The following is an 18,766-nucleotide window of genomic DNA, read 5'->3' on the forward strand; positions in this document are numbered from 1 at the left end:
CCCACCAGTCATTTCATAAATACATGTTGTCGGCTCTAAGTGAGCACTAGTAACAGAGAGAAAATCCATCCATCACCACTAGTGGGAATGAAAAAACAACTCAGAGCACACAGCCCGGTTGAATGTTGTTTGCAGTTTGATCTTTGTATAAGAAGGACATCATAAATTTAAGTAAAAGCTACCAGCCAACAACTGTATTTTTATCAGCCTCCCCCTCTCCAAGAAAACTCATCGCTAGGAAAATAAATTGCATTCTTTACCAGCAGCATAAAGGAAAGTCTTGTTACTTATAGGCGAGTGGCTATTTGAAAGCCTGGCTACAATTTTCCTGTTTTGCTAACACTTGTAATTAAATCCGTCAACTCCCTCTAAGATTCTGTGTAAATACCAGATGCTCACTACATATTTTTTTTCTCCTGGAGAATATGAAAAGTTGTACCCTAACTTCTAAGGAGGCATAAACCTGGGTAAAAGCAGGCCCCTGAAGGACCACCCTCGCCGTCCGCCCAGGCCCCATCCCCATCTCTTGCCTTGGCGGGGATGTTAAGGCCCCTGCCCTGGTTCAGGAGCAGATGGCTGGGGGTGGGGCGTGGTGGACAGAGAACCCAGACGGCGGGCGGGAGGCAGGCGGGGAAGGAGGGGGCCGTGCCTCTCGCTCCCCGTGGGCCTGCAGCCTGCTTTTCATGTGCTGTGAGTGCGGCCCCGCCAGCTGTCACTTGAATTCATGCAGTTGATCATACAGGGATCAGAGGAGGAAGTTTGGGATGGCTCTGGGCAAATCCACCCTTTCTACCAGGGGTGAGAACAGCCTCCTGTAGCACCTGTATTCCTCGGGGGGCTCAGACACATAGGATCTTTTTTCCACCCCTTCCCTATACAAAGAAGTGTAGCTTTTGGTCCCAGAGGTGATGGTATTTCAGCAGTAGGCAAAGCAAACCCCCTTGGGTTTTCCAGAATTAAATGGAGTTGCTTAGAGTTGTCATTGCCTCAGGAGAAAGCTGAGAGGGTGTTAAATGAATCATGAAAGAGAATCAACATACCTGCTGGTATTTAAATTTGAGTGTGTGGAGTGTGGGTGTCTTGGCATTTGTGATGCAAAACCCGGGAAAGGGTTTTCCCCCTCCCCCTACCAATTCGGTCCTAGCAGTTTCACTCTGCTTTGTGGGAATTGACTTAAAAAACATTTAGCACTCCTAAAAATATTAGGAAAATATTCATATTATATATAGGGCAACCCCCAACCCTCCTTACTTAAAACCCATTCCTGGCTTTGGGTTTTTCCCCCACTAGTTTTGATGGGTGGGTTGCCACATAGGGGGTTTGCTTCATCACCGAAGGTTTTAGGTGGACCTCTGAGACCCCCTTGAATGTGTGAGCGTGTGGCAGGAGCGAGGATTGGAAGCGCGGAGCCCCTGGCCCACGCCACCTCAGCTACTTTCAGTTTCTATTTGAAACCGAAATCACAGCAGAGCTGTCAGATGGCAGCTGTGCATTTGGTGGAAATGAGAATTCCAGATTTTATGCTAATTCTGTTTCAGGTTCCTTTGAACCTGCAGTTTCATGAGGCTGTGCTTAAAACTGCAATCTGTTTTAGATAAAAGCAGGGATTACTAAAGACTTTTTAGTTTTGCAAACATTCGCAGCCTCCAAAAGGAAAGGGGGATTTCAGATTTATTCTTTCATTAACATTGTCATGTTAAGTTTCCTTCTACTTTATCAAATAGAAAACTTTTCCTTATTTTGGCAGTGATTTTTCTTACTTCAGGATTTATCTCTATTTTAGTAGTGTTCTTTCTCTAACTTCAAGGTCCTTGTCATGCCCTTGCAGAGGCTGGAAAGCAAAGGTGATATTCATGTCATGTCTCATCCTGACATGTGTTCATCTTCCTTTTTCTGAATGTTGGCACTGACTTAGATGGTTGTGTCCATTACCAATTGCTTTGTAACAAACTACAAATTTAATAGCTTAAAACACGACAATTTTACTTATTTGCTAACGATTTTGCAGTTTGGGCAGGGCTCTTCAAAGACAGTTTCTCTCTGTTGCACATGGCATCAACTAAGGCAAGCTCAGCTGGGGCTGGAGGAGCCACTTCCAAGAGGCTTATTCACAGGGCTGGCAAGTTGTTACTGGCTATTGGCTGGGAACTCAGCTAAGTCTTTGGTCCCATGGCTTTAATTCTCCTCCATGTGTGCTTGCTTGGGCTTCCTCACCACATGGTGTCTGCATTCCAAGAGTATAGAAGCAGAAGCTGCTTAACACCTGAAGAAGTTTTCTTAATACCTTAACAAGCTCGGAAGGTCCAGAACATCACTTCCTCCACATTTTATTGTTCAAAACAGTTACAGGTCCAGCCCAGATTCCAGGGTAGAGGGCTTAAGCTCCACCTTCCCACGGGAGAATAGCCTGCACGTATAGAATTACCGCAGGCCACATTGAGAGAGTAGCAACCTCAGTGGTGGATGTGGTATTTTAATTAGTAATCAATTTTCAAGAGAATTTAAATGTGCTCTGTTGTTAGTCTTATGATGATGGGTTTCTATATTCCATGAAAAGCTAAACTGGTGGCAATTTGTGAAAAGGACTTTACAGTTTATTTTTGAAACAATGTCTTCATTCTCTTCTGTTTTAGTTGGCAGAGATATGGTCATTCACTCATTGACTCGTTGATCTGACACTGTTTATTGACCACATGTAAGGCACGAGAGTACACTCTAGATGTTTAGGGGAATGATGATGGTGGGGTGGGATGTGTGTGTAAGGGCACAGTGTGGCCCTCAAGGGATTGAATCTTTGCTCTCCAAAGCTGTGTCTTATTCCCACTGAGGACATTTGTGCCCCTAAAGGAATAACAGTGTCCAGAGGTGAACCAAGGAACAGGTAATGCCTGTCAGACATTGTCTTGGATATATTTCCCTAAGGAAACCTTCCAGATAAGCTGTAGTTTGGAGCAGAAGAAGAAATTGCTGGTTTAATTAATTTGCAGCAAAGGTCTATAAATGGAGACTGTACAGGACCAGAGAGGAGAGGAGTTCGTAGGTCTTTGCAGGCATGCAGGCTTGCCCTCACCCTATGTAACTGCAGTGAATGATCCTAGCAACTGGCATTGGTATGGCAGTTGACCGTTGGCAAAGTATGCTCGTTTGATGGATAGAGCCACAGAGACAGAGGCTATTGGAATGGCCATGTTCGAGTTTCCCACCCCATTTTGACAGTGTGGAAGGGACAGGGAGGAAAACTGAGACCAGAACAAGGGTGAAAAATCAGAAATATTGGTCAATACGAATGCTTTCAGGAAAGCTAAGCCAAGGGGATTCTTTGACATCCTAGCTGCCCACCTGGTACCCCAGCAACTGTATGATTCACCAAAACAGTAGAAGCAAATGTTTCGCTCTTACCCAACAAGAATTTCTGCAAGTAAATATTTGGGCCATCAGGATACTCTACAATGAAGCTAAAATGAAAGCACAAAGCTTTGTTAGGTCCATGTACATCAGTATAGATGGAGGAAAAAAATTTCCAGTATGCTAGAGATTATTAATACTTTCAGGTAACGTGTTTCCAGGAAAAGAGAGCAAACCCCTTGAGAGAAGGTTGGAGGGAAAGATGTACTGACATGGGATTGGCCACTGTTTCACGTGTTCCTTTCACAAATTACCTTAATGTGGGATGTAAGTAATCGTTCAAACTACAAAACCTATGCAGGTAAACTACTCACATATCCTAGTAGTATTCACACAGCCCAAACAGCTTTACCATGACCCTCTGGATCTTGAAACCTCTCTAGATTTTAGACATCAGAATTTATTTTGACTTAGATCTAGAACTGGCATTTCAGCATTGGGAGTATGTGGAATCCAGGTTTGGCCAACGGAGTAAGAAATCAAGATCTACCAGTAGTGTGGACTGTAGACCCCGGTACAGTGGAGAAGGGGCCGGATGTACCTGCTAGAACTCTGCTATCATCCTGACTCCTTCACTTCCAAAGGGTGTACTTACACACTGTGTATCAGTTGCCTCATCTGAAATACGGAGGAGAATAGCAATTTCTCTGTTTACCTCACAGGGTTGATGTCAGAGCAGATGACATAATTACTGTAAACATTTTTGAAAAATATATATTACATAAGCAAGTATGGCAGCACCTCGCGAGAGGCTGAATCTTAGAAGCAGTGGGTGGTATCACAGTATATAATTTATGGCCCCTGTCTTTTCCTGGTCTTGGATTCACTAGTTCGTTGGTTGGTTTCTTCCTCCCTTTCATTTCAAGGCCCTAAAATGAAGATTAGAATCATATTTTGAGCCTGACCCAGGCCTAGTATAGCAACAGTCTTTCTCTGGGACTAACTGAAGCTAGAAATGAGGATCCTCACAGAGACACAGAAAAACAGTTTCCCATTAGTGCAAAACTTAACTGAAATTATAACAGTGTACCTGGTATGACTTCGATGGTAAAAATGGTTGGAGAGGGCTTCCCTGGTGGCACAGTGGTTGAGAGTCCGCCTGCTGATGCAGAGGACACGGGTTCGTGCCCCGGTCTGGGAAGATCCCACATGCCGCAGAGCGGCTGGGCCCCTGAGCCATGGCCGCTGAGCCTGCCCATCCGGAGCCTGTGCTCCGCAACAGGAGAGGCCACAACAGTGAGAGGCCCGCGTACGGGGGGAAAAAAAAAAAAAGGTTGGAGAGGCCACATGAGGTCCTATCTCTATATCCGTGTGAATCATTCGTGTCCATGTGCGGAAGATCTCTCAAGGGCCCCGTCTCTCCCTGGAACTGTTGAAAATTTGGGGGAGCTCACTCAGTCCAAAGTGGCTCAGATGCCTCTTGCAGAGAGAATTGGGAAACATGGTTGGTTCCCCAGCACCCCCCCGTTTTCCACAGCAGCCTTTTCTAACAGACCACTTAGTGCACCTGCTGACACACAGACAGCTGCACCCCTACCGGTGCCTTCCCTATTGGGCCCCCTCTCCTATAGCTCGTAATTCACATATGGGGGCTGTGACAGCCCCTGTGTCCTGAGTGAGCCCCGGCCCCGTCTCCCCCAACTCGGTCCTCCCTTCCCTCAGCCTACAGCCCATCTGTCCACTAGAGATGACTGTCAAGTCCACCTTTGACATGGCACCATAAAGGACCTTTTTTACTTTCCCCCTAGAAGAGTGGGTGCTTGACCACCTGAATTTTTGAAACTAAGAGGGGCCACTGTCAGCCAATCTTCCCAAAACTAAGAATACCTACTCCTCGATGGCTTGTAGCCAAGGAAGACAAGGTATTGCTCCAGATGCCTTCACACAGTAATTCATTCACCCCTCACAACAGTTGCTGTAATACTAGTAAGTGCCGTTATTGCCCTATTTTACAGATGAGGAAACTGAGGCACAGAGAGATGGAGCAATCTGTCCGCAGTCACAAAGCTAATAGGCGGTAGTGGAGGAGGAGCCAGGAGTTGAACCCAGCAGTTCCGTCATCAGTAGCTATGCTTTTTTAAAAAATTAATTAATTAATTAATTAAGTTTTGCTGTGTTGGGTCTTCGTTTCTGCGCGAGGGCTTTCTCTAGTTGAGGCAAGCGGGGGCCACTCTTCATCGCGGTGCGCGGGCCTCTCACTATCGCTGCCTCTCTTGTTGCGGAGCACAGGCCCCAGACGCGCAGGCTCAGTAGTTGTGGCTCACGGGCCTAGTTGCTCCGCAGCACGTGGGATCTTCCCAGACCAGGGCTCGAACCCGTGTCCCCTGCATTAGCAGGCAGATTCTCAACCACTGCGCCACCAGGGAAGCCCAGTAGCTGTGCTTTTAACCACCAGACCAACTACCTCGCAGTTGCCCCCAAACAGAGAAATGGCTGGCTCCAGTTTACAGGCCCTCCTAACCAGTCTTCGTCGTATATAAAAAGCACAACAACAGGTTGCATCGTGTTTCGTTATATAATGTTTTCAACTACACTCTACAAGGGTTGAATTCTATTACTAGCTCCATTTTACAGATGAGGAAAATGAGGCTTAGGAAAAGTTAAGTAACAACTCAGGCTGAACCAGCTATCTTGATCGAGACTGGATTCAAGCCTACATCCTTCTGATGTCCAGCCCACACCCCTAACCACCGGGCCAGGGACCATGAATTATAAAATCCAGTAAGCGGCAAAGACAGCTAAAGGAAATGCCTCGCCAAAAGCATCTTCCTTTCAACTTAACGCTTTACTTTCCTCACTGTATCATCTTCGTTGACTTATTTACACATTTTCTTCTACCCATCCTTTTAGTTCATGCAGACATTTTATACACGATTTCTCATTTTAATTACCTCTGGTCCCCCTACCCCACCCCCATTTCTGTGCGAATATAGTGAGAGGAGCCAGGTATTGGAGATTCAAGCAGGTAACTAGGGCAGGGTGAGTACCTGTCCTCAGGGAGCGTGGACTCCATAGCGAATGCAGGTCTCTAGACCCCAAATCACAAACACCCATCAGTGCTGAATGGTCCGATGGAGGAGGGAACCAAGCCCAGGTGGGCACCAGGAGGGCACGGCCCTATCATCCTGCTCTTGTGCACTTCTGTGAAAAGTGAGATGCCATTGGGCAACACAAGCAGAGATTGAATGTGGTTTTTTTTTGTTTGTTTGTTTTTTGCGGTACGCGGGCCTCTCACTGTTGTGGCCTCTCCCGTTGCGGAGCACAGGCTCCGGACCCGCAGGCTCAGTGGCCATGGCTCACAGGCCCAGCCTCTCCGCGGCACGTGGGATCTTCCCGGACTAGGGCACGAACCCGTATCCCCTGCATCGGTAGGCGGGCTCTCAACCACTGCGCCACCAGGGAAGCCCTGTGTTTTTATTTTTCATTGCCTTTCTTGTGGGATTGTCAGATTCTGAATATTAATACTTTAATGTTGATTTGGTAAGAGATATTTTATGGTTTTTTATACTTTTTTCCCCTTTGTAGTTTATAGTACACTGTGAAGTTTGAAAGTAAAATTCTTTTCCTTGACTTCTACCCTTGGAAAATATTTATGTCCCCCTGCACCTCAATCGTATGCATCATAAACTAACCCAGTTCAGTATATTTACTTCTCTCTTGTTGCAGCCCCGTGATCAATTGTAGCAACACAGGCACACAATGGTAGAGGCCTTTGCTTTACAGAAGTAAGAGCGTGAGCTATTGCAGTCTCCTTTCAGAGTGATAAGTGATGAGCCTGCCATTTAAAGATGGCCTGAGCAGAGGGGTTTAAGGCCACGTAGGGTTGACTACCGTACATCACTTAGAGGGGGAGATCACGATCTCCAGTGCAAAATGAATTGGCCTGCACGCCGAAATCCCTGCGACCCCAAAGGAGTTTTCACATCCTGGGCTGGACAGCCTGGAAGGTGGAAGGTCAGGAATTCGCAGAGGTGGGAAACAAGACACGCTTGGCGCTGGGGAGCTTCCTGCTTCCTGGTGGCGAGCAACCTGTTGACTTAGTTCTCCACACGTGGCTCTTGGTCACCTGCCATGGGTAGGGAGCCCCAGGTGCCACAGTCAAACTGCAGGTCCCTCTGGGCTTCTCAGCAGCTGTCTTTGGCCCCGAGTCTCCCTCCACTTCATCAGGTGCCCAGACACTTGTCAGGCTCCCGCAGCTTCAGCAGAAGAATTCGAGAACCTCAGTCAGCCAGCCGTTCTCTCTCATCAAGCATCTCCTGAGGTAGAGCTCCTAGTACCGTGCGGGATACACCGCACATAAACACTTTCCAAAATGTGAATTATATCTGCAAGAAGCCAGGTAGGTTCAGAAAGAAGGTCTATCACAAGCTCGCATTAAATCCTCACAGATAGACGATAAAGTGTTGGACTCCGTCTCCAGACACATCTGTTCCTTATACCTCTGCCATGACTGTGGCGTGAATAGAGGTACAAAGACACTGTCCTTATATGATTGAATTCAAAACCAAATTGACGTAGTAGGTATCCTACACCAAGAAAAGGAACAAGAACCAAAACACGCTTCTGCACCAGGAAGAAACCATTTGTATGGTTATAGATAAAACGGTGGGCCTGTTTAAATGGGAAATTATAGTTTAGCGTGTCAGAATGACATAATTGGGATGCCTGCTATTTTATGCTTTAAGAAATTGAAGCCGTCACCATTAGGAGGTTGATCACGTCTTAAAGCCTTCCGAACTCTGATAACATTTTGCTTGATTCATGTTTGGACTTTATAATGTGTTAAGAAGAGCCACATTACTCCGATCTCTCCCACCTTATTATGTGACCCAGGCTATGCAGTATTCAGTATCCAGGTCGGACCCTGTCTGGAGGAACTGTTGGCAGTAATGCCTGTGTGAAGGTGGGGTTCTCTACTCTAGTACAGGTGGTGCAAACCACTGTCACCACTTCTGGGGATCGGTGTCACTTTTGATGTTCATGTGGTCATTTTCATCCTCACTGTGGGGATCTGCATTGAGGGAATTCCGTAGAAGGCATGGCCGTGGCCATTGCAGCCATACCAGAACACGCTCTTATTTGCTGGTCTCCACAGTAATCAAAGTAAGAGTGTCATTTTTTTTTTTTTTTTTTTTTTTTGCGGTACGCGGACCTCTCACTGTTGTGGCCTCTCCCGTTGCGGAGCACAGGCTCTGGACGCGCAGGCCCAGCGGTCATGGCGCGCAGGCCCAGCGGTCATGGCTCACAGGCCCAGCCGCTCCACGGCATGTGGGATCTTCCCAGACTGGGGCACGAACCCGTGTCTTCTGCATCAGCAGGCGGACTCTCAACCACTGTGCCACCAGGGAAGCCCAAGAGTGTCATCTTTAATCATTGTAAGCAACACGTATATCCCGCTTACTAAGCACTGGGGGGCTGTTACTGACAACAGCCCTATAAAGTGTAGTTACTGTTGTCAACTCATTTTACAGACAAGGAAACTGAGGTGGGAGAGGGAAGAGATTTGCCCAAGGTCCCCTGGCTCAGAAATGACAGGGCCATGATGGCAACCAGATGCTGGCTCTTAACCTCTCCCCAAAGAACAAATAGAAACATATTTTCAAAGCTTAAAAAGCTATAGAATTTGAAAAGAATCCTCTAGGAGACATAGAAATAAGCCAGGTGGGGTGACATCTTTCCCAGGGCTAGTTGGGAGACAGAACTCATGTGTTATTACTTGCCTTTGCTGGTCTTTTCCAACTACATAATTTAACATAGAAAAACTGGAGGAAATTTTTTGTAAAGACTTCCTCTTCCTTTAAACCACCCCAAGAATCACCCAGCATGTGTTTTTTAGGGAGTACCTGAAGTTTGTTATATTTATGAGGGAGAACACCTCGAAATTAATAAACTTTTTCTATGTAAGGTACTCGACAGAAGACCAGAATTTATAAGAAATATTTTACCAAAAAATGTTTAGTCTCAGTCTGGTAATTAGTGATACAAATTGAATCAAATTTGATATTTTAAGCTTTAAAACTGCCATTTTAGATTGATTTAGAAGAACTTTCATTAGTTTTTAAACCTAGTTTATCTTTAGATATATTTTGAGAATTGAGGAATAAGTCACCATATTTTAATTTAGCTTTTTAAAAAAATTCAGCTAGTTAATCATAGACTTGCCTAAGATCTTTGGTCATATGTTAAAAATTGTCAGGAGTTCCCTGGGTGCGCCTAATGGTTAGGATTCCAGGCTTTCGCTGCCATGGCCTGCGTTCAGTCCCTAGTCAGGGAACTGAGATCCTGCAAGCCGGATGGCGTGGCCAAGAAAAAAAAAATTGTTTCTGAAATAATTGCTCTAACACTGGAAAGACCATTGAATCCATATTCTTACTACCTGCTTCGTTAGGGCCTCCCCTTTGTAAGACTTGCCCTTCTTAGATCTGGTTCAGAGGCTGAAGGTGACAATAAGAAGCCATTAGTGATTAGTATGTTAAACCTTCTAAATATAACAGACACGGTGGCTGCCAGCCTTTGAGTTTGTAATCTGTAGATTAAAATTCCAATAAAGGGAAGCTAAGTTTCTCAAGGAAAAAAAAAAAACATGGTAAGATTCTTGCAAGTCAGATCTCTGACCAGGATCCAGTCACTGAGTGTATGGATGATCTTTTTTTTTTCTTTCTACCTTCTTTCTACTTCTGATGCTGTCCTGTAGCTTATCCCTTCCAGTTTTGGGGGTTCTTTTTTGCGGTACGCGGGCCTCTCACTGCTGTGGCCTCTCCCGCTGCGGAGCACAGTCTCCGGACACGCAGGCTCAGCAGCCATGGCTCATGGGCCCAGCTGCTCCGCGGCATGTGGGATCTTCCCGGACCGGGGCACGAACCCGTGTCCCCTGCATCGGCAGGCGGACTCTGAACCACTGCACCACCAGGGAAGCCCCCCTTCCAGTTTTGACACTGCTTCCTTCCCTGCCAGAAAGGAGGGGGAATAGAGCAACTTGGAACCCAATCAGAATGGACTCATTTGTGTGTCTGGTGAAAGGCTGAGAAATGAAGCAAAGTGGTGGTGGGCACTGTGGCAGGGTGAAGGGTGCTGGAGGGGTACAGGGGGGCTGAATATGGATGCAGTGGTGCAGAGGTCAAGTCTGTGGCTTCTCTAGAGGCTCAGCTCTTGGCGGTTCTGCATTCCTCCCAATTACAGATAATCACAATACAGAGACACATGCAGATCTCTCCCAGACTTTCATCTGAGGTCTAATCCCTGATAATCAGAGATGACAGTCTAATGCAAGGCGTGGCAAGCGTCAGCAGTGCTGCCTGATGACAGCACTTTAGAGGCCTAAGCGGTGGTTTGAGTTGGTCAGCTAAGTTGCCCATGCTTTTGTGCGTCTCAGTTTACCCTGTAGAGGACCTGGTAGGAGCTCTGGCAATTTCTTCCCGGTAATATTGATTTTTATTAGCGAACAAGATAAGAAAACTGTCCCATTTTGATTGCTCCAAAAGAAACAACATTTAAATGTCTTTTCTTGAAAATTTAATGTTTGCCTTTGAGCTGTCTTGGTATTGTAGAAACAGCTTCAGAATGAATGCTCCCTGGCTCGAGGGCTTTGGCTGGTTTTTGAGACATCTTGTAAGCAATTGGAAAATCCAGCTTCAAACTCACACCTTCTGAGGCACCTTTTCTTCTGATTTCTCTTTTCTTCTGATTTACCCAGGGAGTCAAGTTAGAGAAAAATCTCTTTTACCTATCTTTAAAAAAAATTTTTTTTAGAAACACCACATAGTGCTACCATTTGGGATGGGATGGGGTGTTGTGAAGCTAGAGAGGGAGAGCCACTTATTTCCAAAATTAATGGTATGTGGAAGTTAAAGGGAATAAATTATGCCATACAGCAAGCACCCACTTTTTTCCCCTTGAGAGGTTTTTCAAGAGTGCCGTGAAATCAGTGATGGATGTTCAACTTCAAAGAGGTGAAGAATGGACATTATTGCTTGAAACCAGTCTCCATGTCATTTGTATGTGGTGTACATCTCTCCCAGCCCTGTCCCTTTCCTCTCTTCCCAGCTGCACTCCAGGTGACAGTGGCACTGAAGGGAAATCAGGAGCTCTCACCCACCCTAGTGTGCCTCTTCTACCCTAGAACCCTCCCAGTTGCAACCTAGGCCTTGCTTGCCTTTTTGCCTTGTGCTGGGACAATCTCAGCAACTTTTCCTGTGCACCAAGAAGAGACCCTGCCAAGCTGCAGGTGTGGAATAAAAACTCCAGATGTTTATAGAGGGTCTCCTCACCCCCATGTATGGCCTGGTACTCTTGCAGGGCCTCTGTGGTTGGGACAGTGACAAAGGAGGCCAGAATTCTGACCAGGGGCCCACCAGACTGGACAGACGGGAGATTTGGTGCTCTGGTGGGGAGTGTTTTGCTCAGGGGAACCCACCAGGGGCCAAGTTTGTGGTCATTCAGCCCCCTCCTTCCAGGCGCTACACTCGGCACTAGAGAACACAATGATGATAAATGTTAGGATGATAATAATTGCTGTGCATTTAGTGAGGCTGTGGCATTGCTTTAATCCTTTCCCTACATCTGATGGTGGCAACCAGCTCCACTTTTGTTGATATGAGGTGTATAAATGTCGGTGGATTTGAAGACTAAGGGAAGGCGGGATTTGTAAACGGCCACTTCATGCACCGTTATCCTTGAAACCTAACCAAACTGCATTCAGCTTTTGATCAGGTGGGGATAAGGTTAGATTAAGACCTTTTTTCCCTAATACTAGACTCTGACCACCTCATTCCATTTTCAACAATGTACTTATTACTCTTGTATTGAGCACCTACTATGTGCCAGGCGGTTTACATAAATACATCACTTTCTCACTGAGCCCTCACAGCCGTCCAGACAGCCTGCTCTTTGCAGATGTGACCGGCCTAGTGGCGACTCAACCCCAGCTCGCGGGCCTAGTGGCCTTTCCCTGCCGCGGCGCAGCACTGGAAGCGACGGCTGCGGGGAGGGTGCGGAGCGTTGCAGTTCCCGCCGCGCCCGCTCGCCGAGAAGGCGGCCGTGGGGAACTAGGGCCCGAGCCGCGGGGGGAACGACAGCTGTCGAAGTCGCGCCCGGGGACTGCGCCCCCGCGGGGCCGACCCGGCGCCGGGGCCGAGAGAAGGGGCGGCGAGGGGCGGGGCGCGCGGGGCGGGACGGAGGAGGGGCGGCGGCACTGGCGGCTCGGGCTCGGCGCGCCGAGGAAGTCCCGCTCCGAGAGCTGCGAGCGTCTGGAGGAGGCGCGCTCGGCGCAGTCCGGGAGCGAAGTCCGGAGCGAGGGACCCCTGTGCCGCCGCCGCCCCCTCCCGCCACCCGTCCAGCCAGGGAGCCCGCGGCGCCGGCCGCCGATGGAGTTCACTTGAGCGGCGAGCCGGCGGGAGAGGCAGGCGCCCGCGAGCGGAGCGCGGGCCGGAGCCGAGCCAGCCCCGGGCGCTTTCCGCCGGCCCTCGAGCTCCGGCCGGGAGGCGCCTCCGGCCCCGCGCAGCCCGCCCGGCGCCCCGGACGCTGCAGCGCCGCCCGCGCCGCGCGCCGGCGAGATCGGCTCCGAATAAAGACTCCCGGAGCGTCTCCTCCAGCGCCGCGGCGGCGGCAGCTGGACCGGGACCGGTCGGCCCGCAGTGCTGCTGGAGAGGCGGGAGCGGCAGTCGGGGAGCCCCAGGCGGCCGCCGGGGAGAAGCCGCCGCCGCCGCGCGCCCTCCTCCTCCTCCTCCCTCTCCCTCCTCCCCTCCGCACATGGTCTCCTTTGTCCTGTCGCCGCCGCCGCCGCCTCGCTCTTAGCTCTGCGCGCCGCGGCCGCGGCTAGGGCCGCTCGCTCCTCTTCGCCTCGCCCGCCCGCCGGCCCGCCCGGGACGCCCCTCGAGTCCCCGCCGTGCCCGGCCGGCCCCGCGCGCCTCAGGAGCAGCCGGGAGTCAGCGGACGAGCGCGGGCCGGGCGCTCCCTCCCGGCCGCCCGCTGCCCGCCTGGCCTCGGCCGCGCTGGATGTGTGCGCGGCGCTGGCGCTCGGCCGCCCCGGAGCTGCCGTTCGTACGGATTTGGTTCGCGTGCATCCGCTTTCAGACTTTCGACTGGAAAGGAGAGATTGGCGCGGACAGAGCCCGGTCGGAGTTGGGCGTTTTCTCTTCGTGTTTGGCTGGTTTTCCCCCTGGTCTCTGACGATCCCCCATCGTGAGCCTTGCTCAGGAACCAAACCATGAACTTGGGGCTGACAGGACCGCTTAACCCTTTGCGATCAGGTAATGCAGCCCTGGGGGCGCGGTTCCCTCGCTCGCCGCCCGCAGTCGGAAGGGAGGCGGCGGGTCGGGGGTCTTTTGTTGCGGCGGCCGGGTCGGCGGGCAGGGGTGGCAGGGGCGGGTCTGGCGCGCCCGAGCCCCCCGCCGCCACCCATCCCTCCTCCCTCCTGCCGGCCCGGCCGCCCTCCCTCCTTCCGCGGCCCGGTTGCCCGCCTTTGTACTTTCCACCACTGGCCAGCCGGGCTCGGGCGGCCGGAGCTGTGCGGTCGTGCCCGGGGACCGGAGCCGCCCCGGCGCCACCCGCCCCGAGGGGCTCCGCCTGCCTCCGGCTGGGGCCGCGGCCTGCGCCCGCTCGGGCTGGAGACCTTGGCTCTGCGCTCGCTGCCGCTTCCCGGGGTACCGCTTCCCCGCGCCGAGGTCGGGATCCTGGCCCGCACGCGGTGCCAAGGGAAGCGAAAGGAGATCTGGGCTCGGGATCGCGGCAGCTGGGGAAAGAACTCGCGCTTAAGTTTCGAGGAGGTTTCTCTTTTCTTGTTGGAAAGCCCCTCCTCGTGCGGGTGCAGAGGGCCGTGCCCGGGATCCGCGGCCGAAGGGAATTAAGGTGGACCTCGAACCCGAGCGGCCGCGCGTCCCACTCCTGTCTGCTCGGAAGGCTTTTCTTCGTTTCCTCATTCTCTGTGTTCCTTTCTTCAATCTGTTTGACTTATTTAACTTTTCTTTAAACACCAACTACGGCGTCTAGTAATTTTTCAGTATTTTAAAAAAAATCTGCTTCCACCTCCCCCCGAAATAAAAAGCAGCCAAAAGGGAGCTTTGTTTTTTTCTATCATTTTTAGGTGCAGCCACTTAACGCCCTCATCCTCCAAAACCGAGTGAGGGGGATGAAGTGAAATGGCGAGCAAAAGCTAAAGATCTTTAGTATGTAAACGTGCCCCCGTATTAAGAAAGGAGAGAAGGAAAAGCTGTGCTCGCCGGCTAACCCTTGGCTCACCACGTTTCCATTACTCGACCCTGATTAAAAAAAAAAAAAATCAGCCAGGAAAATGGTCCAGGTAATATAAGGAATTTCACACTTTTTCCTAAAAAACAATGAAAAAGAAAACACGCCAAAGATTAAGATCCAAGAAGCCACAAATTTGTACAAATGCTTTAAAGCACAAGTTAAATTTGAAAGTTCATCGAGAAAAAGCAAAGAATTTCCTTGTAGTTCCTGCTTAAGACTTTGGCTGAGAAGCTCTATTCTGACTTTTCAGGACAGTGGTCAGCCATAGTTGTAACCACCTGGATGGGAGAGAAAGGGATCCATATCATTTTATGATTAGCCTAAGTCCCATTGCTGTCATTTTCTTTGGGGTGTTTTTCCATGGAGGCCTTTTTGAGGACCCCCGCCCCCCTTACCCTTACCAGTTACAAAACGGCTTTGTGACATGTATCAGAAAATTAAAGGGCTGGAAAAGCTTTTATTAGAGAGCATTACCCCTAAGTCACTCTGAATATCCTGTCAGACTCATTTCCTTAACAACTTACCGGTTGGCATTGTATAATCACATCCTCTAAGTTCGCTTCAGACATAAGGATCACTTAACTGGCTACTTGAGAATATGGTGTGGAGCCCAGTGGAGCTGACAAGGGTGGCAGCCCCAAGGAGGGTGTGCGAGACAGCCAGAGGGCCTCTTCACCTACAGCTTCTGTCCAGTTTGATCTCTCTCTCTCTCCCCCTCTAACACACACACATACCCCAAGTGTAAATAAAAGCTGGATCAAGAACCTTTTTCTCACCCATGCTTTTTGCATTGACGGTACAAGTACTTTGTTTCTATAGTGCTTTGGGCCAGTTAGGCTCATTTTAATAGGTAGTCCCCAAATCTGCAGGGGTTATTTCAATTTGGTAAAATGAATTAACAACCCCCCCTTTTTTTCCCTTTTAAACATATCAACTGTAGTTTAAGCTATGAATTTACTGTAGCCATTCCAATTTGAACTAAGAGACACTTTTTCATCAAGGAATAGTGAAATGCTCTTATCTCCACGTTTTTAGCTGGGAAACTCGTGTTCCTAGACGTCTCACTTAATATTACAATATAACAACACTATTCCTGTAATTTTTGCTTCTATAACTCAGTATTCTTGATTTGTTTAATGCATATCTTGTTTCCCCCTCTGTGCAACACTATTTTGGTGGTTTATTTTCATGAAAAGCTACTGTAATATGCAGTTTTATTTAATTATGTTTAAAATGTCAAGAAGGCCCTCAGCATATTTTTTATTCCAAAATATAAATAAAAATAAAAAGGAAAAATAAAAGAAAACATCTATCAAGGATTTATTTTATTTTAAACTGCTTATGTATAACTGTATAGAGTTCAACACTTGTTTTGTACATGCTATACATTGATTTTTTTCTTGATCTATTAATCTTTGAAATCACGCTTACAGTAGGCAGATTAGAATTAAATAAAGGGGAAAATGGTCATAATGACAATATTTTATGTCTTTCTGTATCACTTGCATTGAGAACTAGAACTTGTTCCTCAGATAACACTCGGGAATATCTCATCCTTATCAACATAACACAAAAAGACTAAACTGAATATCTTCTTTGTCCCCAAAAACCAGCTCCAGAGTCTGAATATGTTGTATTTCAGATTCCCCCACACCCTATTTCTTATATTTCTTCTAGATTTATTCGCCGTTCTCTGCTTCACTTTGTCAAAACATGCATTTCTGTGCACAAAGTGTGAAGACCAGTGATTTCTTACAAGGGTTGGGTAGCAAGAACAGCATAAATATAATATAGCCATTATAACTTTAAATGCATATACATCATCAAATTACTATATAATGGAGCTGCTTAATTTTTAAGTTTAGTTTTTAATTTTTCAAGTTCTAGAAATACAGTGCTTCTGAAACATTGTAGCATTTTTCTCCAAACAGACTTCATGTTGATTTTCCAGAACATTAGTGTATAATTTAAATTGCCTGTATTCTTGCTGTTTAAACAGGCTTGTTTCACGTTCCTGGAGCCACTGTAATAATTAGCAGACGTGATTTCTAGAAAATGGAAAGGAAATAATGCTGATGGTGTGTGTAGTGTCGGGTTGCTGGGCAGGTCGGCTGGCTTTCATTTCAACACCAAGGTCGTCGTGGTTACCACAGGGGGCAGGGATCTTGGGGTCATCAGATAAATCTTTAAAAATGAATTCCAGGGAGTGCTGGTTGACACTTTTTAGTGAGGAGAAGCTTAGCATTAAATAATAGGCATTTCTAGTTTGTGAGAGAAAATTGAAAAATATGGCATGTCTGCAAATATGAAAAAAGTACCGTTTCCAAAATAATGATCTGTCAATGAAATTGCAAAATCATTATGCGAATGAGCTGAATTGCTTTGTGTACCATCTCATAGAAATATGTTTTGCACAGATAATATGTCTAATAAGGACATGTTTTTAAAATCAGATTTTTTTCTTCCCTCAGCAAATAGCTGCACTGCAGGTCTGGCTCACGCAGTCAACCAGCACCACCTTATGGAAGATGGGGGAAATTGCCGCTTTCCTCTTTAGGCTTTTCTAAAACATAGTAAAATTGATTTAAAATGATCGTAATGATGATGGTGATGACAAAATTAATGACAGTAGTAATGCTTTCTTTCCCCTTCTTGTGTTGCAGGCCTCAGATGCCAGCTCTGAAAAACTCTTCAATACCGTTATTGTAAACAAAGGTAAGACTCCTTAAATCCGAGCAATAGCTTATTTTTCTGTTTGCTCCGTTGTCGGGATGAAAGCATAAAGAACAGTGGTCATTCCCTTTTCACTCTGGAGCTACGGTTCATAATTTGTATTTTTGCTTGAGACAGAATCTGTGTGCTTTTGTGTTGCATCCAAAAACAGTTTATTTTAAAAGAATATATTGAATCCTTACTTAAATTGATTTGATTAAGAAATGACTACTGTCCATGCGACTTTCATTTAATGGAGGAAGTGGTAATGGAGAATAATAGTTCTCAAGATGCCTTAACTTTGTTACTTATCAACTACCCAGCAGTTGGAGAATGATAAATCGTTGATTTGTACTGCAGACTCTAATAATCAGTGCATGTTTAGAATTCACAGCATTATAGTCATAAAGCAAGCCTTACTCTGCTGTGGACTTTCTGTAAAAGTAATAAACGATCAAGAGGGCAGAATTAAAATACATGCCATCCCATTACTTTCTGCAATATAGAGTAAGAGAGGCTAGTGATATAGCAATACATTAAGGGGAAACTTATCTTAAATCACTGCCAATAGGTTTCTGGGCAGTTTTCATTTGTAGCAGTATTGTTGGAAATGATGAAATTTAAGGGAGCTTCTAATCACGGGCTTTACAGTGGTGTATACTTTGAAAGGTATAAATCATATAAATTATTTGATCTCTTTCTCTCCACTGTAGAACCGGTTGTAGGTGCTTGCGTGGTAATTGCTAAATACAGAATGTATGCTTCCTGTCGTGGTCTCGTTCTGTATTACATGGAAGATACTTGGTAGCTTGAACAGGGTTGGGCCTTCATGAAGTGAAATATGAAACCACCTTGGCATTCTATAGTTGCCTTGGCTAGCATTTTTGCTAGCTGGTTGGTCACGCATGTTTCCAAGTGCAGTTATTTTGAGCTCCCAGATTATTTTAGAATTTGAACCAACTGCAGCTTTAAATAGTACATTATGTTTAGAGTCCCCTTTAGGTGTACATGCTTATGTGATTGCTGTTACTCCCCAAATTATTGTCATATTGAATTTTATCTTTTATTATTGCATAATGGAGTATTCCAGTTTTATGTTTCATCATATATTTTGATGGACTGAAAGTTTGTATAAATTTGTTGTCCATAATGCTAAAGCCCAATAAAAGAAGATACGCTGCACTTCACAGCGTACAGGGCTCAAATGGAAAGATACATAATTGTTTCTTGCTCATTTTGACAAGGGAAGAGGTTGGGTAGATGGTCGTGTGTCCCTGCAGGATACGAGGAGGTGGAGCCTGAGGCAGGACAGTTCACCAAAAGGAGGTCCTCTGTGTTTCAGTGACACCCTGCCCCACCGCCTCCCCAGGACCTCCAGCCCACATGACCGTGTCTCTCTTCT

General features: G+C 47.3%; 1 protein-coding gene across 4 annotated transcripts in view; it reads left to right on the forward strand.

Annotated features, from left to right (window-relative positions):
• The window catches only part of AUTS2 (activator of transcription and developmental regulator AUTS2), a 1,145,593-nt gene that overhangs the window by 1,040,834 nt on the left and 85,993 nt on the right, over positions 1 to 18,766 (forward strand). For all 4 annotated transcript variants that reach the window (XM_082645103.1, XM_082645104.1, XM_082645106.1 and 1 more), the window contains one exon: positions 17,316 to 17,367. In XM_082645103.1, the coding sequence (XP_082501229.1) occupies positions 17,316 to 17,367 (52 nt within the window). The remainder of the gene's footprint in view (positions 1 to 17,315; positions 17,368 to 18,766) is intronic.

The sequence above is a fragment of the Mesoplodon mirus genome, assembly GCF_964341445.2.
Source record: "Mesoplodon mirus genome assembly, chromosome: 15".
Classification (NCBI taxonomy): domain Eukaryota; kingdom Metazoa; phylum Chordata; class Mammalia; order Artiodactyla; family Ziphiidae; genus Mesoplodon; species Mesoplodon mirus.